The following is a 21983-nucleotide window of genomic DNA, read 5'->3' on the forward strand; positions in this document are numbered from 1 at the left end:
TCTTTGAATCTCCAAAATAAAAATGTAACGCTGATTGGGGTCTTCATGATACACAAAGGGTTGTTCCATAAACGCATTATGATCCTTTAGGTCAAATAATCCAATATACTAACTTGGCTGGCATCGGCAAGGTGGGCCGAAGGGCCTGTTGTACATCTCTATGAGTATTTGATCATGTTGTGTCACACCTTCGAGCAATAGAGAATTTAAGGTGCAATCGTCACCATACATAGAACTGGGGTCTTTATGTCACAAGTCACAGGAGCTGAATTAGGCCATTCGGCCCATCAAGTCTACTCCACCATTCAATCATGGCTGATCTATCTCTCCCTCCTAACCCCATTCTCCTGCCTTCTCCCCATAACCCCTGACACCCGTACTAATCAAGAATCTATCTGTCTCTGCCTTAAACATATCCATTGACTTGGTCTCCACAGCCGTCTGTAGCAATGAATTCCACAGATTCACCACCCGCTGACTAAAGAAATTCCTCCTCATCTCCTTCCTAAAAGAACATCCTTCAATTCTGAGGCTATGACCTCTGGTCCTAGACTCTCCCACTAGTGGAAACATCCTCTCCACATCCACTTTATCCAGGCCTTTCACTATTGGGTACGTTTCAATGAGGTACCCCCTCATCCTTCTAAACTCCAGCTTCATGGTGCAGAAGCTTTTCACACATAAACGCTACTATTTGCATGTTTCACTCTACTTTGTTGATTTAACAAAGAAAAATCCTACGTCTTCTGAAAGGGTAAATTGAATATAAACGGTTAACAGTCGCTCTTAAACTAGTGGAGCAGAAATACAGATGAATGAATGAATCACAGAAAATAATGAAAATAGGTGCAGGAGGAGGCCATTCGGCCCTTCGAGCCAGCACCGCATTGACATGTCCTGGAGCAACAGTAATATCTGTTGAATTTGCTAATGAAGGCTTTGATTAAATAGATGTGAAGTTCACAATAATTGCCTTTAGCATGGAAAGGCTAAGGGAGATGGATTTGTGAGTGTCCAGACACAACTGACTAAGCCCCAGTCTGGGGCAGCATTAATCTCTTCACCCATGGGTAATATTACCTTAATGCAGGCTTAGTTTAGTTTAGTTTAGAGATACAGCACGGAAACAGGCCCTTCGGCCCACCGGACCAGCACCGACCAGCGATCCCCGTACACTAACGCAATCCTACACTCGGGACAATGTTTACATTTACACCAAGTCAATTCACCTACAAACCTGTAGGTCTTGGGAGTGTGGGTGGAAGCCGAAGATCTCGGAGAAAACCCACGCAGGTCACGGGGAAAACGAGCAAACTCCGTACAGACAGCGCCCGTAGTCGGGTTCGTACCTGGATCTCTGGCGCTGTGAGGCAGCAACTCTACCTCTGCGCCACCGTACCGCCCACACGGCCACTTTCCTGTCTTAAGGGCCTGTCCCACTTGGCCGTCATTTGCGCGTCATCATTTACGCATCACGACACACGATGCGCTCGTCGTGACACGCACGTGTTGCGCGCATGGTCCACGATGACATAGGCAGCGCGGCATCCCAGGATTTTGCGATGTACAAAATCTTAGCGAGCCATCTGCGTGAGGCGCAAATGACAGCCAAGTGGGACGGGCCCGTTACTTGTGGATAACGGAGAGAAGTCAACCATTCGTGCGTTAGCAATTTGCAATCAATAAAAAGGTACCAAACATAACCAACCATGATGACTCACACCCAAACAAGCCAACATCCACATCACACATATAAGCTGCACCTCAAGAAATTCCTAAATATGGTGCTCTCATTGTAATTTGTCTATATTTAGTAAAGCTCATCAAAATTCCAACTCCAAACCCTAGAAATTCCATAAGTCAAGTCAAGTCACTTTTATTTCTATAGCACATTTAAAAAACAACTCTCGTTGACCAAAGTGCTTTACATTGGTGGAGGTACTAACGTTACACAACATTGGTTCATAGATTAAGTACATACATCACTACATACATGTAGCCCTCCCTCAGAGGACGTCAAGAAAGGCTTGAGAGTAAAGATGAGTTTTAAGTCTCGACTTAGAAGAGTCGACGGAGGGGGCAGTTCTGGTGGGAAGAGGGATGCTGTTCCTCTTTTCACACAAGGATGTGGGGGGGAAATCGATCCAATCATCCCATTACAAGTAGAAAAAACTAGTTTTGTCTTTCAAAAACTGCTTTATCAAATAAAATATAGAGTTACCGATATACTGAAAAGTAAAAGGTAGACAAAAATGGTGGAGAAACTCAGCGGGTGAGGCAGCATCTATGGAGCGAAGGAATAGGTGACCCGAAACGTCACCTATTCCTTCAGACTGAAGAAGGGTCTCGACCCGAAACGTCACCTATTCCTTTGCTCTATAGGTACTGCCTCACCCGCAGAGTTGTGTCTATCCAGCATTTTTTGTCTACCTTCGATTTTTCCAGCATCTGCAGTTCTTTCGCAACCAATTCGTACCAAAAAGTAACGATGCCCCGAATTACAAAGCATCCAGGAGATGCTTCTTTATGTCAACTAACTGATGCTAAATGAGTTATAGCTCAAAATGAAGACACATTGTGTTCATCATCTAACACTTGTGTGTAGAACATCTTAGCTAACAGAACTCCGCTGTAGAAACGTTTACCCTTTAACATCATACTGTCCTTTGGAATGGAGATGAGAAGGATTATCTTTCGTTAGAGGTTGCTGACTGGCTAGCACGGAACAAAAGGCTTTTCACTGCACACATGAAACTGAATCTGTGGAATTCACTGCCACAGAAGACTGTGGACGCCAAGTCAATGGATATATATAGACAATTAGACAATAGGTGCAGGAGTAGGCCATTCGGCCCTTCAAGCCAGCACTGTCATTCAATGTGATCATGGCTGATCATCCCCAATCAGTACCCCGTTCCTGCCTTCTCCCCATATCCCCTGACTCCGCTATTTTTAAGAGCCCTATCTAGCTCTCTCTTGAAAGCATCCAGAAAACCGGCCTCCACCGCCCTCTGAGGCAGAGAATTCCACAGACTCACCACTCTCTGAGAAAAAGTGTTTCCTCGTCTCCGTTCCAAATGGCTTACCCCTTATTCTTAAACTGTGTGTTGGTTCTGGACTCCCCCAACATCGGGAACATGTTTCCTGCCTCTAGCGTGTCCGAACTCTTAACAATCTTATATGTTTCAATGAGATGCCCTCTCATCCTTCTAAACTCCAGAGTTTACAAAAATCAAAAATACTTTTTGATCCCTATTAATTTCCGGGTATTAATGTCCTGAGCAGAACCGGCCTCCACCGCCCTCTGAGGCAGAGAATTCCACAGACTCACAACTCTCTGTGAGAAAAAGTCTCCTCGTCTCCCTGACTCTGCACAAAGGCATTAAGGCAGAGATAGATAGATTCTCGATTAGTACGGGTGTCAGATGTCATGGGGAGAAGGCAGGAGAATGGGGTTGAGAGGGAAAGATAGATCAGCCATGATTGAATGGCGGAGTAGACTTAATGGGGGCGAATGGCCGAACTCTGCTCCTAGAGTTTATAAATACAAGTCCCTAAACTGAAACAAAATCTTATTTGTTCCAAATTAAATGTGAGGAAACAATGCAGATTCTATTCTATTATTTAGAATTGCCCAGATTTGAAAAACGTAGAACAATGCAGTAGTGGGAAAGGCCCAGTGGCCCACAATAGATGTGTCAAACAGGATGCCAAATTAAATGTGTAGGAAGGAACTGCAGATGCCGGTTTAAACCAAAGATAGACCCAAAATGCTGGAGTGACTCAGCGGGACAGGCAGCATCTCTGGAGAGAAGGAATGGGTGACGTTTCAGGTCGCGACCCTTCTTCAGACCTTTCTTCAGACTGAAGAATTGTCTCAATAGTCAATATTATTTGTCACATATAAGTGCAGTGAAATGAATTTGCCAGCAACGGTACAATTAAAAAAAGAACACACAATACACAATAAGATTCCCAGAGGCCATTAGGACAGTAAACTCCTATCTCACCAGGGACTACTGGGTTTGTTTTTTAAATTGCTGTTTTTCTTTCCCCTTCTTCCTTCCGCCCACAATATTTAATATGTAAAAGAATATGTGATTCTGTTCCATTCTGTTTGTACTTTGTTTGTTTGTTTGTTTTTTTATTGCACAAAGTCCGCGAGCATTGCCACTTTTCATTTCACTGCACATCTCGTATGTGTATGTGACGAATAAACTTGACTTGATTTAACACAAACATCCACCACAGCATTCTTCACTGTGGTGGAAGGCACAAAGTACAGTCAGTCCTCCTCCTTGTGCACCCGTGGTCGGGGCCATAAACCTCCGCAGTCGCCGCTACGGACAGCCAGATGTACAGGCCCTCTCGTCGGGACGGTCGAACACACTCCATGGCTCGGAGGTCCCGAATCGGCACTCGACCCGAAATGTCACCCATTCCTTCCATCCAGAGACGCTGCCTGTCCCTGCTGAGTTACTCCAGCACTTTGTGTCTATCTTTGGTTTAAACCAGCATCTGCAGTTCCTTCTACACACACTTGAATATTGCAGATGGAATCGCTCACTGTTAATTGCAAAGAGCTACATTGTTATTGCAGCATGGGGAAGCTAGGTGGCAAACTGGTCGCGATTACTCCGGAGGTTAGAGCCAACCCTACTTGTAACTCCTCCTCTCACTCCACAAGCCAGCTTCTGGGTTTTAATCAGCAGTAGATATGTGTGCGGCTATGTACAACACATGAAACTCAATGGTGTTTAATTAAAATCACCTTTAAAAGCTACAAGACAGAGTCAAGTCAATTTAAAGACAAACTCGAATTTTACGCCACTTTGTAAATAAAGTACGGAATTAGTCTGGCAGATGTTTTATAAATCAATACTGTATTTCACTAAATGACACAAATCTAATCGACATTTGCACGGCCTCGTAAAGAATTGTATTTAATTGGAACTGTATTCTAGTAAAGAGTTGTTTAAAAGAAAACTGCGATAATTTGATTAATTGCCTGGGGTGCCAGAAGATGTCTTTTTAATTATTTAGAACATTTGTTGTAGGTTTGCAAACCTCCTGGGGAAAAAAATAGGTAGCTCCAACTTTATAACATTGAACAAAGTTCAGTACAACACAGGAACAGGCCCTTCGGCCCACAATGTCCGTGCTAGATATGACACCAATTTAAACCAATCTCATCTGCCTGCACGTGATCCAGCATCTGCAGTTCCTCTAACTCATCAGGCTAAAATAGAATGGGTGGAAGGACATTCAATTTACCAGGGGAGGTAATCGCACTTAATCAAGAATTGAACAAGACTCACTAGGAACGTCAGATGTTGGAATCTTGAGCAAAACCAAGTGCTGGAGTCAAGTTGCTCCAAGACTGTGTTTAGACGTTAAAAATATCCACAGATGCATCTTGTAGATTGATCCCCATTTCTCTTCACATTATCTACTCTTGTTGCAATAATCTTTCACCAAGTTGCAAATCAACATGAATGGACGCATTAAGGGCGGCACGGTGGTGCAGCGGTAGAGTTGCTGCCTCACAGCGCCGGAGACCCGGGTTCGATCCCGACTACGGGCGCTGTCTGTACTTCCTGCGTGGGTTTTCCCCGAGATCTTCAGTTTCCTCCCACACTACAAAGACGTGCAGGTTTGCAGGTTAATTGGCTTGGTAAAATGTAAAAATTGTCCCTAGTGTGTGTAGGATAGTGTTAGTGTGCGGGGATCGCTGGTCGGTGCAGACCCGGTGGGCCGAGGGGCCTGATTCTCTAAACTAAAGGCACAAGGGCCTAGCATGATATATTTTATTGACATTGATAAAAGTTTGGAACAGCAGCTTTAACCCAAAATACTACCCATTTACAGATGTTTCTTACAGCAAATCACAGGTGGTTTATAGACAATACACAATAGGCGCAGGAGTAGAGGCCATTCGGCCCTTCGAGCCAGCACCGCCATTCACTGTGATCATGGCTGATCATCCCCAATCAGTACCCCGTTCCTGCCTATCTAGTTCTCTCATTGATGTACAATGGAAGTGAGTTATTCTGCAGGTTTGTAATGGAGAGATTTGTAACCGGGTAAATGGCTCGGTTCAACCAAGGTCGAGAGAGGAGACTGGAGGCTTTTCAATCGACAGCGGGGGTTTGGTGAGCATTTCTATCTTGCTTCATCGTTCAATGAAAGAGCACAGACACAGATGGAAAGTACACTTCAAGCACGTTCGCTCATAAAATCCCTGCCCTTTTCCTGAGCCCAGAAAAGCTAGACGGTTCCCCCCCCCCCTTTGCCGACTGCCAGGCCAAATCCTCAAAGGAGTTGTACATTACTGTGTCAACAGAGCGCAAACCGCACTGTGAGGCAGCCAAGATGGAAGAGGCAGGCTTTTTGGAAAGGAGAGAAGAGCTCGCATCAGCTGCTGTCTGGGCTGGGGACTTCAAAGGCTTCACCAGGAGATGGAGAGACCTCAGTCAGTCCGTTTTCCCCAGGGAAGCTAAGCGGGATTGAAAGGGCAAGAGGAGAGAGCTTCTGCTGCCTCAAAAAACACAACACAGTGGAAAACCTGGTGCTGTATTTCGTTCTTCAAGAGCCAAGAGTGTTTAAAGGTTCATCAATTCAACGGCACTTCATTACCACATGTACCCAGATACAGTTCTTTAACACTGTATATATATATATATATGTGTGTGCGGATAGACACAAAATGCTGGAGTAACTCAGCGGAACAGGCAGCATCTCTGGAGAGAAGGAATGGGAGACGTTTCGGGTCGAGACCCTTCTTCATAGAAACATAGAAAATAGGCGCAGGAGGAGGCCATTCGGCCCTTCGAGCCTGCACCGCCATTCAATATCATCATGGCTGATCATCCAACTCAGTATCCTGTACCTGCCTTCTCTCCATACCCCCTGATCCCTTTAGCCACAAGGGCCACATCTAACTCACTCTAAAATATAGCCAATGAACTGGCCTCAACTACCTTCTGTGGCAGAGAGTTCCAGAGATTTACCACTCTCTGTGTGAAAAATGTTTTTCTCATCTCGGTCCTAAAGGATTTCCCCTTTATCCTTAAACTCTGACCCCTTGTTTAATGTTCAAGAAGGAACTGCAGATGCTAGAAAAATCGAAGGTAGAAAAAAGTGCTGGAGAAACTCAGCGGGTGCGGTAGCATCTATGGAGCGAAGGAAATAGGCAACGTTTCGGGCCAAATCCCTTGGGAAATAGGCAACGTTTCGGGCCGAAACCCCTTTGGGTTTCGGCCCGAAACGTTGCCTATTTCCTTCGCTCCATAGATGCTGCTGCACCCGCTGAGTTTCTCCAGTACTTTTGTCTACCCCAGATACAATGAAACCTTTTTGAGTAGTCAATGAAAAATCTTCCTCTGTCTACACAGCCAAAACCACACTTAGTGCTAGAGAGCTCATTGCCATATGTACTGACAACTGAATACTGAAATTCTTACAGCTGCCTGCAAACACACAAGACTCACAGATAACATCATATCAGCGTTTCATACACTTAATTGTCTATGGTTGTGGCGGTGTACAGAATTATTTGACTGGGAAGCGAGCAAAAGGAAAGCTGTTCCACTGTATTACCCTCGGTAATAAATTAAATTAAACACAAAATAAAAACGATACATCAGTAAATCTACTGCTAAGTGTAAAAATAATCCAAGTCCTTAATGCAACCGAGATGGGACAAAATTAAACTCTCATGCACACATTGAGTGAACAGTGTGAAGAAGGGTCTCGACCCGAAACGTCACCCAGAGATGCTGCCTGTCCTGCTGAGTTACTCCAGCATTTCATCGGTTTAAACCAGTCAGCATCTGCAGTTCCTTCCCAAACCGAGAAAGACACTCACCTCCGTCTCTTTAAGTGAGGAGCTGATGGTCCGCGCCTCCAGGGCACAGTTTGTTCTCTTGGCTGCGATGTAATAGGGGTAATCCTTGGCCACCATGGTTGAGGACAGAGGGGGGGTTGGAAGTACAGCGGCCACTGTGCTGGCTTGGTTTAGCTCAGCTGCTCTTACATCCCACGCCGCTGCTGTTACTCGCAGAGTGACGGAGCTCCCGGTAACAGACAGGCAGCCAGCAGTAAGCAGCCGCCCACAGACACAGACATGGGCGGAACATGACCCAGCTCACTGAACCACGCTCAGTTTCCAACGCTGCCTCTCGCTTACACCCCCCACACACAGCCAGCACACTTGTGGCTCTCGGGGGAGGGAGACCACTCATCTTGGTTTTAAACTAGGACTTGCAAATTAGGAATGGCAAAGAAACTAGGACTTGCAAATGGATACAAAAATGAATACAACAATTGTGACTCCAGCATTTTGTGCCGATCTTCGGTGTAAACCAGCATCTGCAGTCAGTTCCTTCCTACACACAAACAAATGCTGGTTTACAACAACAACAAAAGACACACAAAAGAATCAAGCCCTTTATCCTGATTAGTCTGCACTGATCCTAAAGCACCTATTTCAAAAAGGACACACAGAGTGCTGGAGTAACTCAGCGGGTCAGGCAGCATCTGTGGAGAACATGGATAGGTGACGTTTCGGGTCAAGACCTTTCTTCAGACTCTTTAATGTTAGGTTTTCTGGTGAGACAACTATCTTTTTCAAATCAGGTCCACGCAGTTTGCTTTTCTTTGGTTCTTTGGCTCATCTGTTAGGTGACCTCGAGTTTCTACCCAGGGTAGGCCATTTAGGACTGAGATGAGGAAAAACTTTTTCATCCAGAGAGTTGCGAATCTGTGGAATTCTCTGCCACAGAAGGCAGTGGAGGCCAATTCACTGGATGTTTTCAAGAGAGAGTTTTCAAGATTTAGCTCTTAGGGCTAAGGGAATCAAGGGATATGGAGAGATTTTTCCAGCATCTGCAGTTCTTTCTTAAACAGCGTTCTAAATGTGGCCTTACCCACATCCTGTACAACTGTAATATGACCTCCCACCTTATATACTCAAAGGTACACAAAATTGCTGGGGATACTCAGCGGGTGCAGCAGCATCTATGGAGCGAAGGAAATAGGCGACGTTTCGGGCCGAAACCCTTCTTCAGACTGATGGGGGGTGGGAGAAAGAAGGAAAAGGGGAGGAGGGGGAGGAGCCCGAGGGCGGGCGGATGGGAGGGTGGGAGGAGACAGCTAGAGGGTTAAGGAAGGGGAGGAGACAGCAAGGGCTAGCAAAATTCTGGCTCAATACTCAATACTCTGGCTGATGAAGGCCAATGTGTCGAAAACCTTCTTCACAACCCTATCTACCTGTGATGCCACTTACAAATATCCCTCATCCTAGATCCCCAACATTCCCCGAGCCCTGCCATTCACTGTGTAGGTCCTGCCCATGTTTATTATACCTCGAATCGCAACACCTAGTATTAAACTCCATCAACCAGTCTTCAGCCCGGCTGCCCAACTGACCAAGATCCTGCTGTAATTTTTCGACAACCATCTTTGCTATCTACAAGTACTTTAGTGGCACCATCACACTGGATGCCGTGGGTCTGAACCAGTTGCAGGATCAAACCTGTATCTGCCTCCTCCTACACAAACTTTCCATCGATTGTAACAGAGATACAAAGCAACGAGCAGAACATGGATTAACAATGGGGAAATGAGTCAACCCCCGGCTGCTGATCTACGCGGGAAAATTCAGTGCCGAAGCTCTCGGAGAAAACCCACGCGGGTCACGGGGAGAAAGTGCAAACTTCGTACAGACAGCGCCCGTGGTCGGGATCGAACCAGGGTCTCCGGCGCTGCATTCGCCGTAAAGCAGCAACTCTACCGCTGCGCCACCGTGCCGCCCTTAGAAACAAGTGGACGACAGGACAAACTGGATTGCAAGAAAATGAAACAGGATTCTCAGTCCAATCTTCCATCATCCTGAATTTTTTGAAAACATGATCACAGGTCAGGTCTTTGTTCCCCTCATGCATCCTTCCAATCAGGTATTCACTGTGGTCAGAGCACTGAGTCAGCGTTTTCACAAAGTACAGTTAATCCTCGGAAAATGTTATTATTCATCTCTAATCTCCCCGCAGTACGTAACACAGTGGATTACACACCATTCTCTGCTTGCCTACATTAGTCAGATTGGCCTCCATTCTATCCACTCTCACCAATGTCATTGTTGTCTCTCAACCCTAATCTTCAATAAAGTCTCTCCATCCTAAAGCCACTATCTGGGGATGATCAGCCATGATCACATTGAATGGCGGAGCTGGCTCAAAGGGCTGAATGGCCTACTCCTCCTGCACCTGTTGTCTATTGTCTGTTGTCTATCTCTGAAGTGCTCCAGAGATTTCTACGTGCTTTCATGGGAAGACGTTGTCTGCCTTCAGAGAACCAACTTTCTCAAATCTTTTCGGGATCCTTTCTTTTCTCTCAGTTGCTGACGTTCTTGGCTCTTGGTTTCTTGGTCCTCCAAAATATTCCAAATGGAATTTAAACTGTGGAGGTGGTGGAGGGAAGACTTAAGCCAGAAAGGGTTATTGGGAAGAAAGAGCTACTTTAAATTTAGTTGCATCTGGTTGGGTAACTATAGTTGGGTGGAGACTATTCCATCTTTTAATTGTGCGGGGGAAGAACAAATTGCTGTACACATCTGTCTTGGTAGCTGGGATCACATATTGGATCGAATGCCCTCGTCTGCTCCTAATTGGTTTGGGTTTGGTGTAGGTCTTGTAGTCTATGTCGAGCTGGCCATTTAACATTTTGTAAAAACAGGTCAACATGAGGTGTTGGATCAGCCACAATTTCATGCTGCGACAATTCTGAAACCATAGCACATAAAACAAAACGCCGAACATGATACCAAGACTCAATCTTATCTGCCGCCACATATCCTTGTCTCTCCAAACGTCTCTTGAATGCCCTTGAATGAAATAGAGTCACCCAGCACAAAAACAGGCCCCCCAGTCCAACTTGTCCATGCCAAACAAGGTGCCCCATCTAAGCTAGTCCCATTTGCCTGTGTTTGGCCAATATCACCTTTCCTATCCTTGTCCCTTCTCCGTGGATCGTCACCTTGTCGTGGTGGAGAAGCTTGTGTGGACCTGAGATCCTGAGAGCGATGCCGTCTGGAGCTACGCTCCTGGTAGGGCCACCCATGGCGGTAAGGTCGAGGGGGAGGTCCCTGACAAAGAGCAATCCAACCAAGACCTCAACGGTGGAACAGGCGGAGGACGATGGCTGACCTTAGTGGAGCGTCACAACGGCTGGGAAGGCGGATGAAGGCTGCAGCAGAAAAGGGTCTCCGGTCGTCTTGGGCTCCATGCCACTGGATCCTGACCCAGATCTGTCAAGGACCGTGGGGTGGCTGTCTGTGCACCAGTCTCCCCACGTTAAACAAAGTCACGCACAGGCGTCCTCCATGAGAGGACAGTCAGACTCGCTGCGAGCGACCGCTGATGACCTGTCCAAGTGTCTTTGTGATGCTGTTCTAGTACCTGCCTCAACTTCCTCCTTTGGCAGCTCGTCCCACCACTCACTTGAAAGAGTTGCCCCTCAGGTTCCTTTTATATCTTTCCACTCTCATCGTAAACCTGTGACCCTTGTTTATTTATCCCCTTGCTCTGGGTGTGCATTCTCCCGACTGAAGACGGGTCTCGACCCGAAACGTCACCCATTCCTTCTCTCCAAAGATGCTGCCCGTCCCGCTGAGTTACTCCAGCATTTTGTGCCTATCTTCGGTTTAAACCAGCATCTGCAGTTCCTTCGTAAAACAACGGGTTCCAGATTCCTGCATCTGACCCTCGGACTAACTTTAGAACATAGAACAGAGAAATATTTTGGGGTTTGGCCCGAAACTTTGCCTATTTCCTTTGCTCCATAGATGCTGCTGCACCCGCTGAGTTTCTCCATCATTTTTGTCTACCTTCGATTTTCCAGCATCTGCAGTTCCTCCTGAAACATTAAAAAATAGGTGCAGGAGTAAGCCATTCGGCCCTTCAAGCCAGAACCGCCATTTAACATGATCATGGCTGATCATCTAAAATCAGTACCCCGTTCCTGCTTTTCCCCCCATATCCCTGATTCCTTTAGCCCTAAGAACTAAATCTAACGCTCTCTTGAAATCTTTGATCAGACCTTGCACTAAACGTTATTCCTTTATCATGTATCTACGCACTGTAAATAGATCGATTGTAATCACGTATTGTCTTTCCACTAACTGGTTTGCACACAACAAAAGATTGTTTCCCCCTGTACCTCGGTACACGTGACAATAAACTAAACTGTACTATGTCTCCACTCCTGCACCCCTTGGTTTCACATCCCTGTGAGAATAATCAATGATATTTAAGTCAGCAACGTATTCACACATTATGTCATGGTGTTGTGAAGCTTGACACCTTTTTGTCCATTAAACTGGGATTGTTATGTCACAAGTTAATTTTAATTTATTTAATCTCATTGATTGATTTAAGAAACAGATCCTTCGGCCCATCGGTTACCTGTTCCACATTTGTAGAAAGGAACTGCAGATGCTGGTTTAAACCGAAGATAGACACAATGTGCTGGAGGAACAGCATCTCATATTTTCACTTGGGCAGCTTACAACCCGGTGGTATGAATATTGATTTATCTAACTTCAAGTAACCCCTACACTCCCTCTCTCTCCATCCCTCCCCCATCAACTTTGCACCAGTTTCTCGTTCACACACAACAAACAGCCAACAATGGCCTGTTTCCTGTTTCCTTTATCATGGTTACATTTTTGCATATCTTTCATTCACTCGTTCTATATCTCTCCACATCACCGTCTATATCTCTCGTTTCCCTTTCCCCTGACTCTCAGTCTGAAGATGGGTCTCGACCCGAGACGTCACCTATTCCTTCTCACCAGAGATGCTGCCTGACTCGCATTAGCATCCATTCGCTATGGTCAAGAGGCAATTTACAGAGGGCCAATCTAATTAAAAACCCGCACGTCTTTGGGATGTGGGAGGAAACCGGTTCACCTGGAGGAAACCCACGCAGTCAAATGGAGAACGTGCAAACTCCAAACAGACAGTGCCTGAGGTCAGGATCGAACTGGGGTCCCTGGCGTTGTGAGGCACAAGCTCTTCCATTCTTCTTCAATAACATTGAGTTTCTATCCCCCACCCACAGGTAACTTTACATATATCATCTGAAGAAGGGTCTCGACCCGAAACGTCACCTATTCCTTCGCTCCATAGATGCTGCCTCACCCGCTGAGTTCCTCCAGCATATTTGTCTACCTTCAATTTTTCCAGCATCTGCAGTTTTTCCTTAAACATTACATATATCATCCCCACTTTTAGCTCTTAAACCAGTTTGCGAAATATTTAAAACTGCCATAAGTTCATAGTCTCCAGAGATGCTGCCTGACCCGCTGACTCCAGCACTCTGTGTCTTTTTTGTACACCATTATCTGCAGTTCCTTGTTTTATACATAAGGCCACCATATACACACATCACAAGTCGCTACACTTTACTGTAAAATATATATTTGAAATAATACTACACCACAAAAAGTTTATAAGCTTGCGTGCCTCTTTTAAGATAATAATTTTTAGTTTATTTATTATTTAATTTAAACATTTTTTAATGCAGGTTTAAGGTTTTTCTGAGCACTTTAAGGTTGGATAAAAGTGGCCAAAGATCTTCTCTCTTCATCTCTGTGAAGGAGAATTACAATAGACAATAGACAATAGGTGCAGGAGCAGGCCATTCGACCCATCGAGCCAGCGCCGTCATTCAATGTGACCATGGCTGATCATCCACAATCAGTACCCCGTTCCTGCCTTCTCCCCATATCCCCTGACTCCGCTATCTTTAAGAGCCCTATCTATCTCTCTCTTGAAAGCATCCAGAGAACCGGCCTCCACTGCCCTCTGAGGCAGAGAATTCCACAGACTCACAACTCTCTGTGAGAAAAAGTGTTTCGTTGTCTCCGTTCTAACTTTTACAAGTGCTTGTTGCCTTCATATAGCAAAGCAGCACGTCACACACCGTTCCGTGAATTTAGTGTGTATCCCTTTATAATTTATCCAAAAATATGTAAAATAAAGAATTAAAGTGCACTCTGAATTTCAGATGCCAGAGACAAAATGAGAGGCTAAAATCATCTAAGATTGGATGGCACAGTGGCGCAGCGGTAGAGTTGCTGCCTCACAGCGCCAGAGATCCAGGTTCGATCCCGACTACGGGTGCTGTCTGTACGGATTTGCACGTTCTCCCCGTGACCTGCGTGAGTTTTCCCTGAGATATTCGGTTTCCTCCTGCACTCCAAAGACGTGCAGGTTTGTACATTAATTGGCTTGGTATAAATGTAAATTGTCCCCAGTGTGTGTAGGGTAGTGTTAGTGTGCGGGGATCGCTGGTCGGTGTGGACTCGGTGGGCTGAAGGGCCTGTTTCCGCGCTGTATCTCTAAACTAAACTATACATGGTCATCTGGTGAGTGGGATGAATAGAGGCAATTGTTCCACTGCACTGACGTTTATGGAGCTGGAGTTACTGCTACACTTCCTCAGTGAGGATTACTGACAAATACTACTGGTGAACCAGCTGAAACATTCACCGCACTCGCTCACAGGGCTGAGAGTTTAGCAGCTCAGGTTTCTGCTGAATCGCAAACCCATCATCTGTCTGCTTCTCCTTTTACATCCTGTCACAGTGGCCTGACATGTGAAGGGGAAATAACAGCAGCAGCGTTCCCATCACTCTCCCCAACCCTTCCCCCCTCCCCCTTCCACCCCCCACGCTCCCATTCACGCCCTCCCCCCACCTCTCACCCCCCCCTAGTCCCCTAACCCACCCACCCCCCTTCCCCTCTCACCCCCACCCTCCCCCCTCTGGTTCCCTCCCACATGCCAAAAGACGTGCAGGTTTGTGGGTTCCTTGGTCTCCGTAAATGGCCCCTAATGTGTAGGGAGCGGATGTGAAGGTGAGATAACATAGAACTAATGTGAAGGGATGATCGATGGTCGGCATGGACCCAGTGGGCCGAAGGGCCTGTTTCCACGCTGTATCACTCTATGATAACCGGTAATTTGTGATAATACTTTCAAACAAAATGATTATTAATTATTTAATTCAGAGCAAGCGTAAGTACATATTTATAATAGGTAGACAAAAATGCTGGAGAAACTCAGCGGGTGAGGCAGCATCTATGGAGCGAAGGAAATAGGTGACGTTTCGGGTCGAGACCCTTCTTCAGACTGGTGGGGGGGGGGCGGGAAGAAGAAAGGAAGAGGCGGAGGCAGTGGGCTGAGGGAGAGCTGGGAAGGGGAGGAGAAAGCAGGGACTACCTGAAATTAGAGAAGTCAATGTTCATACCACTGGGGTGTAAACTACCCAAGTGAAATATGAGGTGCTGCTCCTCCAATTTACCGTGGTCCATGGAGGAGGCCCAGGACAGAAAGGTCGGATTCGGAATGGGAGGGGGAGTTGAAGTGCTGAGCCACCGGGAGATCAGGTTGGTTATTGCGAACCTTTATTTATTATTTATAATAGGGAATCTTTTGTTGTGAATGTTGTTTTCACAGTGATGGTGAATGTGTGGTATCTGTGTGGCCGTTTCAGAACCGTTGTAACACTCACATTGAGTCTACGTCCGCCACGACCAGTCCACCAAGACAAACCTTCCTTCCATTTTTCACATCAGGCAATCCATACGTGACACTATTCAACGTACTTTCACCTGAATATTGTGTTATGCTGGAATATTAGAAATATGGGCGGCAAGGTGGTGCAGCGGTAGAGTTGCTGCCTCACAGCACCAGAGACCCGGGTTCCATCCCGACTACGGGTGCTGTCTGTACGGAGTTTGTACGTTCTCCCCGTGACCTGCGTGGGTTTTCTCCGAGATCTTCGCTTTAATCCCACACTCCAAATACGTACAGGTTTGTAGGTAAATTGGCTTGTTGTATGTGTAAAATTGTCCCTAGTGTGTGTGTGTGTAGGGTAGTGTTAGGTCAACAAAAATGCTGGAGAAACTCAGCGGGTGAGGCAGCATCTATGGAGCGAAGGAATAGGTGACGTTTCGGGTCGAGACCCAAAGGGTCTCGACCAGAAACGTCACCTATTCCTTCAGTCTGAACAAGGGTCTCGACCAGAAACGTCACCTATTCCTTGTGTCTGAAGAAGGGTCTCGACCAGAAACGTCACCGATTCCTTCTCTCCATAGACGCTGCCTCACCCGCTGAGTTCCTCCAGCATTTTTGTCGACCTTCGATTTTTCCAGCATCTGCAGTTCTTTCTTAAACAGGGTAGTGTTAGTGTGCATTGATCGCTGGTGGACGCGGACTCAGTGGGCCGAGGGGCCTGTTTCCGCGCTGTATCTCTGAACGAAACGAAAATAAACAATTCCAGGCAACTGCGAGACGGTTCCTGAGATGTAGAAATATCTTCACCCCATTGAGGGAATGTTCTGTTGATAATTGGTAAGAATGGACTTGCGCACAGTCAAATGGCGGTAATTACAGTGCATGAAAACTGATTGGAACCATCCTTCCGAACAGCTGGAGCACAGTTTGTGGTGAACGCAGAAACCTTTCAATGATTTCCATTCCAGCTTTCTTTGCGTGACTACATTACGTTTCAGCGCACAACACTTCAGAGACTGTGTTACAAGTCTTTCCACATCACCCACCCTCTGAATGGGCTCAAAAATCAAACCCGCGCGCTTTAATTTAACTCGTAAAACAAAGCATTAAAAGATTGAAATCATTCTTTCTCGTTTAGATATAATTATGCAAAGGGTGAAAAAAATATATCTCAAGAAGTGGATGCATTGGTGATCATTTTCCAATGTTCTATAGACTCAGGATCAGTTCCTGTGGATTGGAGGGTAGCTAATGTTATCCCACTTTTCAAGAAAGGCAGGAGAGAGAAAACAGGGAATTATAGACCAGATAGCCTGACATCGGTGGTGGGGAAGTTGCTGGAGTCAATTATAAAAGATGAAATAGCGGCACATTTGGATAGCAGTAACAGGATCGGTCCGAGTCAGCATGGATTTACAAAGGGGAAATCATGCTTGACTAATCTTCCAGAATTTTTTGACAAGGGAGAGCCAGTGGATGTAGTGTACCTGGACTTTTGATAAGGTCCCACATAGGAGATTGGCAGGCAAAATTAGAGCACATGGTATTGGGGCTAGGGTACTGACATGGATAGAAAATTGGTTGGCAGACAGGAAACAAAGAGTAGGTATTAACTGGTACTTTTCAGAATGGCAGGCAGTGGGGTACCACAAGGCTCGGTGCTGGGACCGCAGCTATTTGCAATGTAGATTAATGACTTAGATGAAGGGATTAACATTAGCAACTTTGCATATGACACAAAACTGGGTGGCAGTGTGAACTGTGAGGAGGATGCTATGAGAATGCAGGGTGACTTGGACAGGTTGGGGGAGTGGACAGATGCATGGCAGATTAAGTTTAATATGGATAAATGTGAGGTTATCCACTTTGGTGGCAAGAACAGGAAGGCAGATTATTATCTGAATGGTGTCAAATTAGGAAAAGGGGAAGTACAACGTTTTTGTCTAACTTTGGTCAATGGAATTTGCTCTTTGGCAAAATAAGTGATAGCATCCACAGTCAACCACAATTTCCCCCACTTCTGGTTGCCATCAATCAGGAGTGTAGAGTGCACATCCTACACCCATGACTTAAACGTCTATTCCCATCTGCTAGTTCTACACATCATAGGACAGGTTCTTTTTTACTTTGAAAGCTGCAGGCAAATATGTCAGCATGCAAGAGCACTAACAGACTGGAGTATTGGTTTCTAAGCATTCGAGGGTAGGAGGATAGACACAAAATGCTGGAGTAACTCAGTGGGACAGGCAGCATCTTTAGTTTAGTTTTAGAGATATAGTGCGGAAACAGGCCCTTCAGCCCACTGAGTCCGCTCCGGCCAGCGATCCCCGCACACTAACACTATCCTACTCACACTAGGGACAATTTTTGCATTTACACCATGCCAAATTCACCTGTACACCTTTACATCTTTGGAGTGTGGGAGGAAACCGGAGATCTCACAAAGACCCACGCAGGTCATGAAGACAATAGACAATAGGTGCAGGAGTAGGCCGTTCGGCCCTTCGAGCCAGCACCACCATTCAATGTGATCATGGCTGATCATCCCCAATCAGTACCCCCGTTCCTGCCTTCTCCCCATATCCCCTGACTCTGCTATCTTTAAGAGCCCTATCTAGCTCTCTCTTGAAAGCATCCAGAGAATCTGCCTCCACAGAGAATTCCACAGACTCACAACTCTCTGTGAGAAAAAGTGTTTCCTCGTCTCCGTTCTAAATGGCCTACTTCTTATTCTTAAACTGTGGCCACTGGTTCTGGACTCCCCCAACATCGGGAACACCTGCGTCTAGCGTGTCCAAACCCCGTACGGAGAACGTACCAACTCTGTACGGACAGCACCCGTGGTCGGGATCGAACCCGGGTCTCCGGCGCTGTAAGTGCTGTACCGCAGCGACTCTACCGCTGTGCCACCGTACCGCCTTCAGTATCTCTGGAGTTCCTTTTTACACAAAGGTCACTGGGATATCGGTTCATGTACAGGAGGTAGATTATGTTATGGCCAGCCAAACAGCACATTATTTAGAAACAAGGAATCTCTCTGAGGCAAGTATTGTGATCCCACTGCTCAGCAACTGCTGAAATAATTACTTTTCCTTAACTGTGGGCAATCTGCCTGAACTCGGCTATTCCCTGTGCAGTGGGACCTGAACAAGGTTTTCCATGGAAACATGAGGAAATGCAGATGCTGGAATCCTGAGACAAACGCAAAGTACTGGAGGAACTCAGCGGACCCTCTGGAGAAAAGGAATCGGTATGGTTTTGGGTCTCGACTTGAAACGTCACCTATCCATGTTCTCCACAGATGCTGCCTGACCCGCTGAGTTACTCCAACACTCTGTGAAACGTCACCTATCCATGTTCTCCACAGATGCTGCCTGACCCGCTGAGTTATGGTGCAGCAGCATCTGTGGAGCTAAGGAAATAGGCAACGTTTCGGGCTGAAACCCTTCTGGAAATAGGCAACGTTTCGGGCTGAAACCCGGAAGGGTTTCAGCCCGAAACGTTGCCTATTTCCTTAGCTCCATAGATGCTGCTGCACCCGCTGAGTTACTCCAGCACTCTGTGAAACGTCACCTATCCATGTTCTCCACAGATGCTGCCTGACCAGCTGAGTTACTCCAGCACTCTGTGAAACATCACCTATCCATGTTCTCCACAGATGCTGCCTGACCCGCTGAGTTACTCCAGCACTCTGTGAAACGTCACCTATCCATGTTCTCCACAGATGCTGCCTGACCCGCTGAGTTACTCCAGCACTCTGTGAAACGTCACCTATCCATGTTCTCCACAGATGCTGCCTGACCCACTGAGTTACTCCAGCACTCTGTGCCTATCGATGGACAGCTGATGTTTCGGGACAGGACCTTCTTTAGACTGTAGTAGGGGGGGAGAAATCAGGAAAAAAAGACAAAGTCTGGCAAGTGATAGGTGGATACAGGTGAGGGGGGCGGGTTTGATTGGCAGAGGTGAACAAGAGACAAAATGGTGTCATGTATGGAAAGGATTAAAATGTAAAGACAGAGGGAGGGACATGGGTGGAATGAGACCGGGAGGAGGGAAAAGAGAGGATAAAATGTATTCTATGGAATGGGAATCGGAAAATAACACCACATAGCTCAAAGGTATGAAAAATTATACCAAATCACAGTCTCATGGGGTCAAGGAAAGTGCGTTCACGTCGCGACCCTGTTTCCGCCAATCTTCCCACCACCACGCACAAGAAGCGGCAAGACAGACACCATTGCATGCAGATACTGAGAAGTGTGTTCAGCTCTCAGCTCTGATCTTGTGTGTGGGCTCGACAAGGAGACTTAGTCTCATGATCAGACAACGGAGAGCGATGAAGAGGCCGACATTATGTACATGGGGGCAGAGCATAGAAACAGGCCCTTCGGCCCAACTCATCCATGCTGACCAAGATGCCGCACTCGGTGGAAGGAAAAAATATGTAGAAGAATCTCACTGCAGCTCCACTTCAGTGGACATTCACCCACTCACCTGTATAAAAGGTCAAACAAATAATATCAGGAAAGTAACTTAACACTTTAACATTCTGAACAATGCATCATTTATTCATACGGCTGTATGGTCACTCAAATCCCACTGTACCAATTGGTACACGTGACAATAAATGTAACTTGAACTTGAATTTAGTGGATAAAGTGAGATCAGAATCAATAGAAGGCTGTGGAGGCCAAGTCAGTGGATATATTTAAGGCAGTGATAGACAGATTCTTGATTAGTGCGGGTGTCAGGGGTTATGGGGAGAAGGCAGGAGAATGGGGTTAGGAGGGAGAGATAGATCAGCCATGATTGAATGGCAGAGTAGACTTGATGGGCCGAATTCTGCTCCTATCTCTTATCACCTTATAACAAGCAGAATTTAAAGCTTTAAGGCCTTAATAAAAAAATGCCCCGCACTTTGAACATCTACTTCAAATACTTAAAATAAGCAAAATACTGATGAATATTTACATGATTCTCACCAAAAAACAGAAGATGAAACGTGGAATTGGTGGCTTAATGATGAAAGAGCTGAGTAAATGAAAGTTGATGGGGAATGAGTCTAGCTTCCCTTTGCTGATGAACAACATCAAAAGCAACTATCATATTCATCTCCATGTCATAGCAACACTACAAAGAGCTCCGCACTCTCCTCTCCGCAGACACATTCCATACGAAGCAATCACAGGTCTAGACTCCTTTCTTTGAGTTTATTGTGTGTCCTCTGCACCAACGTTGGAGGCAAAGGCTTCAAGCGAGTGCCTTGCCCCACGTCTCACTCGCACGCTCCAACTAAGAACATTCCCCGAGCTTTACGTCATCAAGTGCGGAGGCGCAGCGGGTGGAGCTGCTGCCTCACAGCACCATGGGACCCAGGGTCGTCCCTGACCGCGGGTGCTGTGTGTGTGGAGTTTGCACGTTCTCCCTGTGGCTTTCCTCCCGCATCCCAAAGATGTGCGGGTTTGTAGGTTAATTGGCTTCTGTAAATTGTTGCTAGTGTGTAGGGAGTGGATGAGAAAGCGGGATAGCATAGACAATCAGTGCAGGAGTAGGCCATTCGGCCCTTCGAGCCAGCACCGCCATTCAATGTGATCATGGCTGAACATCCACAATCAGTACCCCGTTCCTGCCTTCTCCCCATATCCCTTGATTCCAATCTAACTCTCTCTTGAAAGTATCCAGTGAATTGGCCTCCACTGCCTTCTGAGGCAGAGAATTCCACAGATTCACAACCCTCTGGGTGAAAAAGTTTTTCCTCATTCGGGTGATGGAGAATGAAATGTTTGGCCTAATTCTGCTCCTAATCCTCACGACCTCACGATATCGTAGACAACGAAGACAGCATGTGGAGGGGAAAGGTTTCGAGAGAGATGGGCCAAACATGGGAGGGTGGGACTAGCATTTAAGCCGGTTGCAATGTACAGGTCTGATCTCATGGAGTCCGAGTGTCGTACAGACCGGAAACAGGCCCCGCGGCCCGCGGACTCCATGAGATCAAGCGTGTACATTGCAACCAGCTTACAGGCTGAGTCCAGGAGCCAGCGTGATGCGAGGATGAGGTTGCCTCGGGGTATTTGTCGTTAGATATCTAGCAGCTGCTGGAATAACTCGGAGTGCGGGTGATGGGGAATAAAGCCACGGTGTGAAGCCCTGCAGCGCATTCATGAATAACTGATGGAGTCATTGCAACATTCGACCGGCAGCCCCCGCCCACCGCACAGTTGATATCAGGACACAGTCTACATATCTGGATCATTCTCCTGACTCTTCATCAATGACGTGTGAGTGAGAGATTCAAATACTGCCAGTCTCTCTCGCAGAAACATAGAAAAAACAGGTGCAGGAGCCTCGGGCCAACACAGCCATCCAATACCATCATGGCTGATCATCAGTAACCCGTT

The 21983-nt window shown here is 46.4% G+C and overlaps 1 protein-coding gene across 5 annotated transcripts in view; it reads right to left on the reverse strand.

Annotated features, from left to right (window-relative positions):
- Window positions 1-21983, reverse strand: part of arhgef3 (Rho guanine nucleotide exchange factor 3) — a 134024-nt gene that overhangs the window by 29080 nt on the left and 82961 nt on the right. The window contains exons 1-2 of one of the 5 annotated variants that reach the window (XM_033036581.1): window positions 12462-12466; window positions 7868-8010 (exon numbers count right to left, since the gene is read on the reverse strand). The exons of 3 other annotated variants lie outside the window; for them this stretch is intronic. In XM_033036581.1, the coding sequence (XP_032892472.1) occupies window positions 7868-7963 (96 nt within the window). In that variant the 5' untranslated portion in view covers window positions 7964-8010; window positions 12462-12466. Of the gene's footprint in view, window positions 1-7867; window positions 8103-12461; window positions 12467-21983 lie in introns of those variants that run through there. One more of the 5 variants, XM_033036580.1, reaches the window with a different exon arrangement.

The sequence above is a fragment of the Amblyraja radiata genome, chromosome 18, assembly GCF_010909765.2.
Source record: "Amblyraja radiata isolate CabotCenter1 chromosome 18, sAmbRad1.1.pri, whole genome shotgun sequence".
Classification (NCBI taxonomy): Eukaryota; Metazoa; Chordata; class Chondrichthyes; order Rajiformes; family Rajidae; genus Amblyraja; species Amblyraja radiata.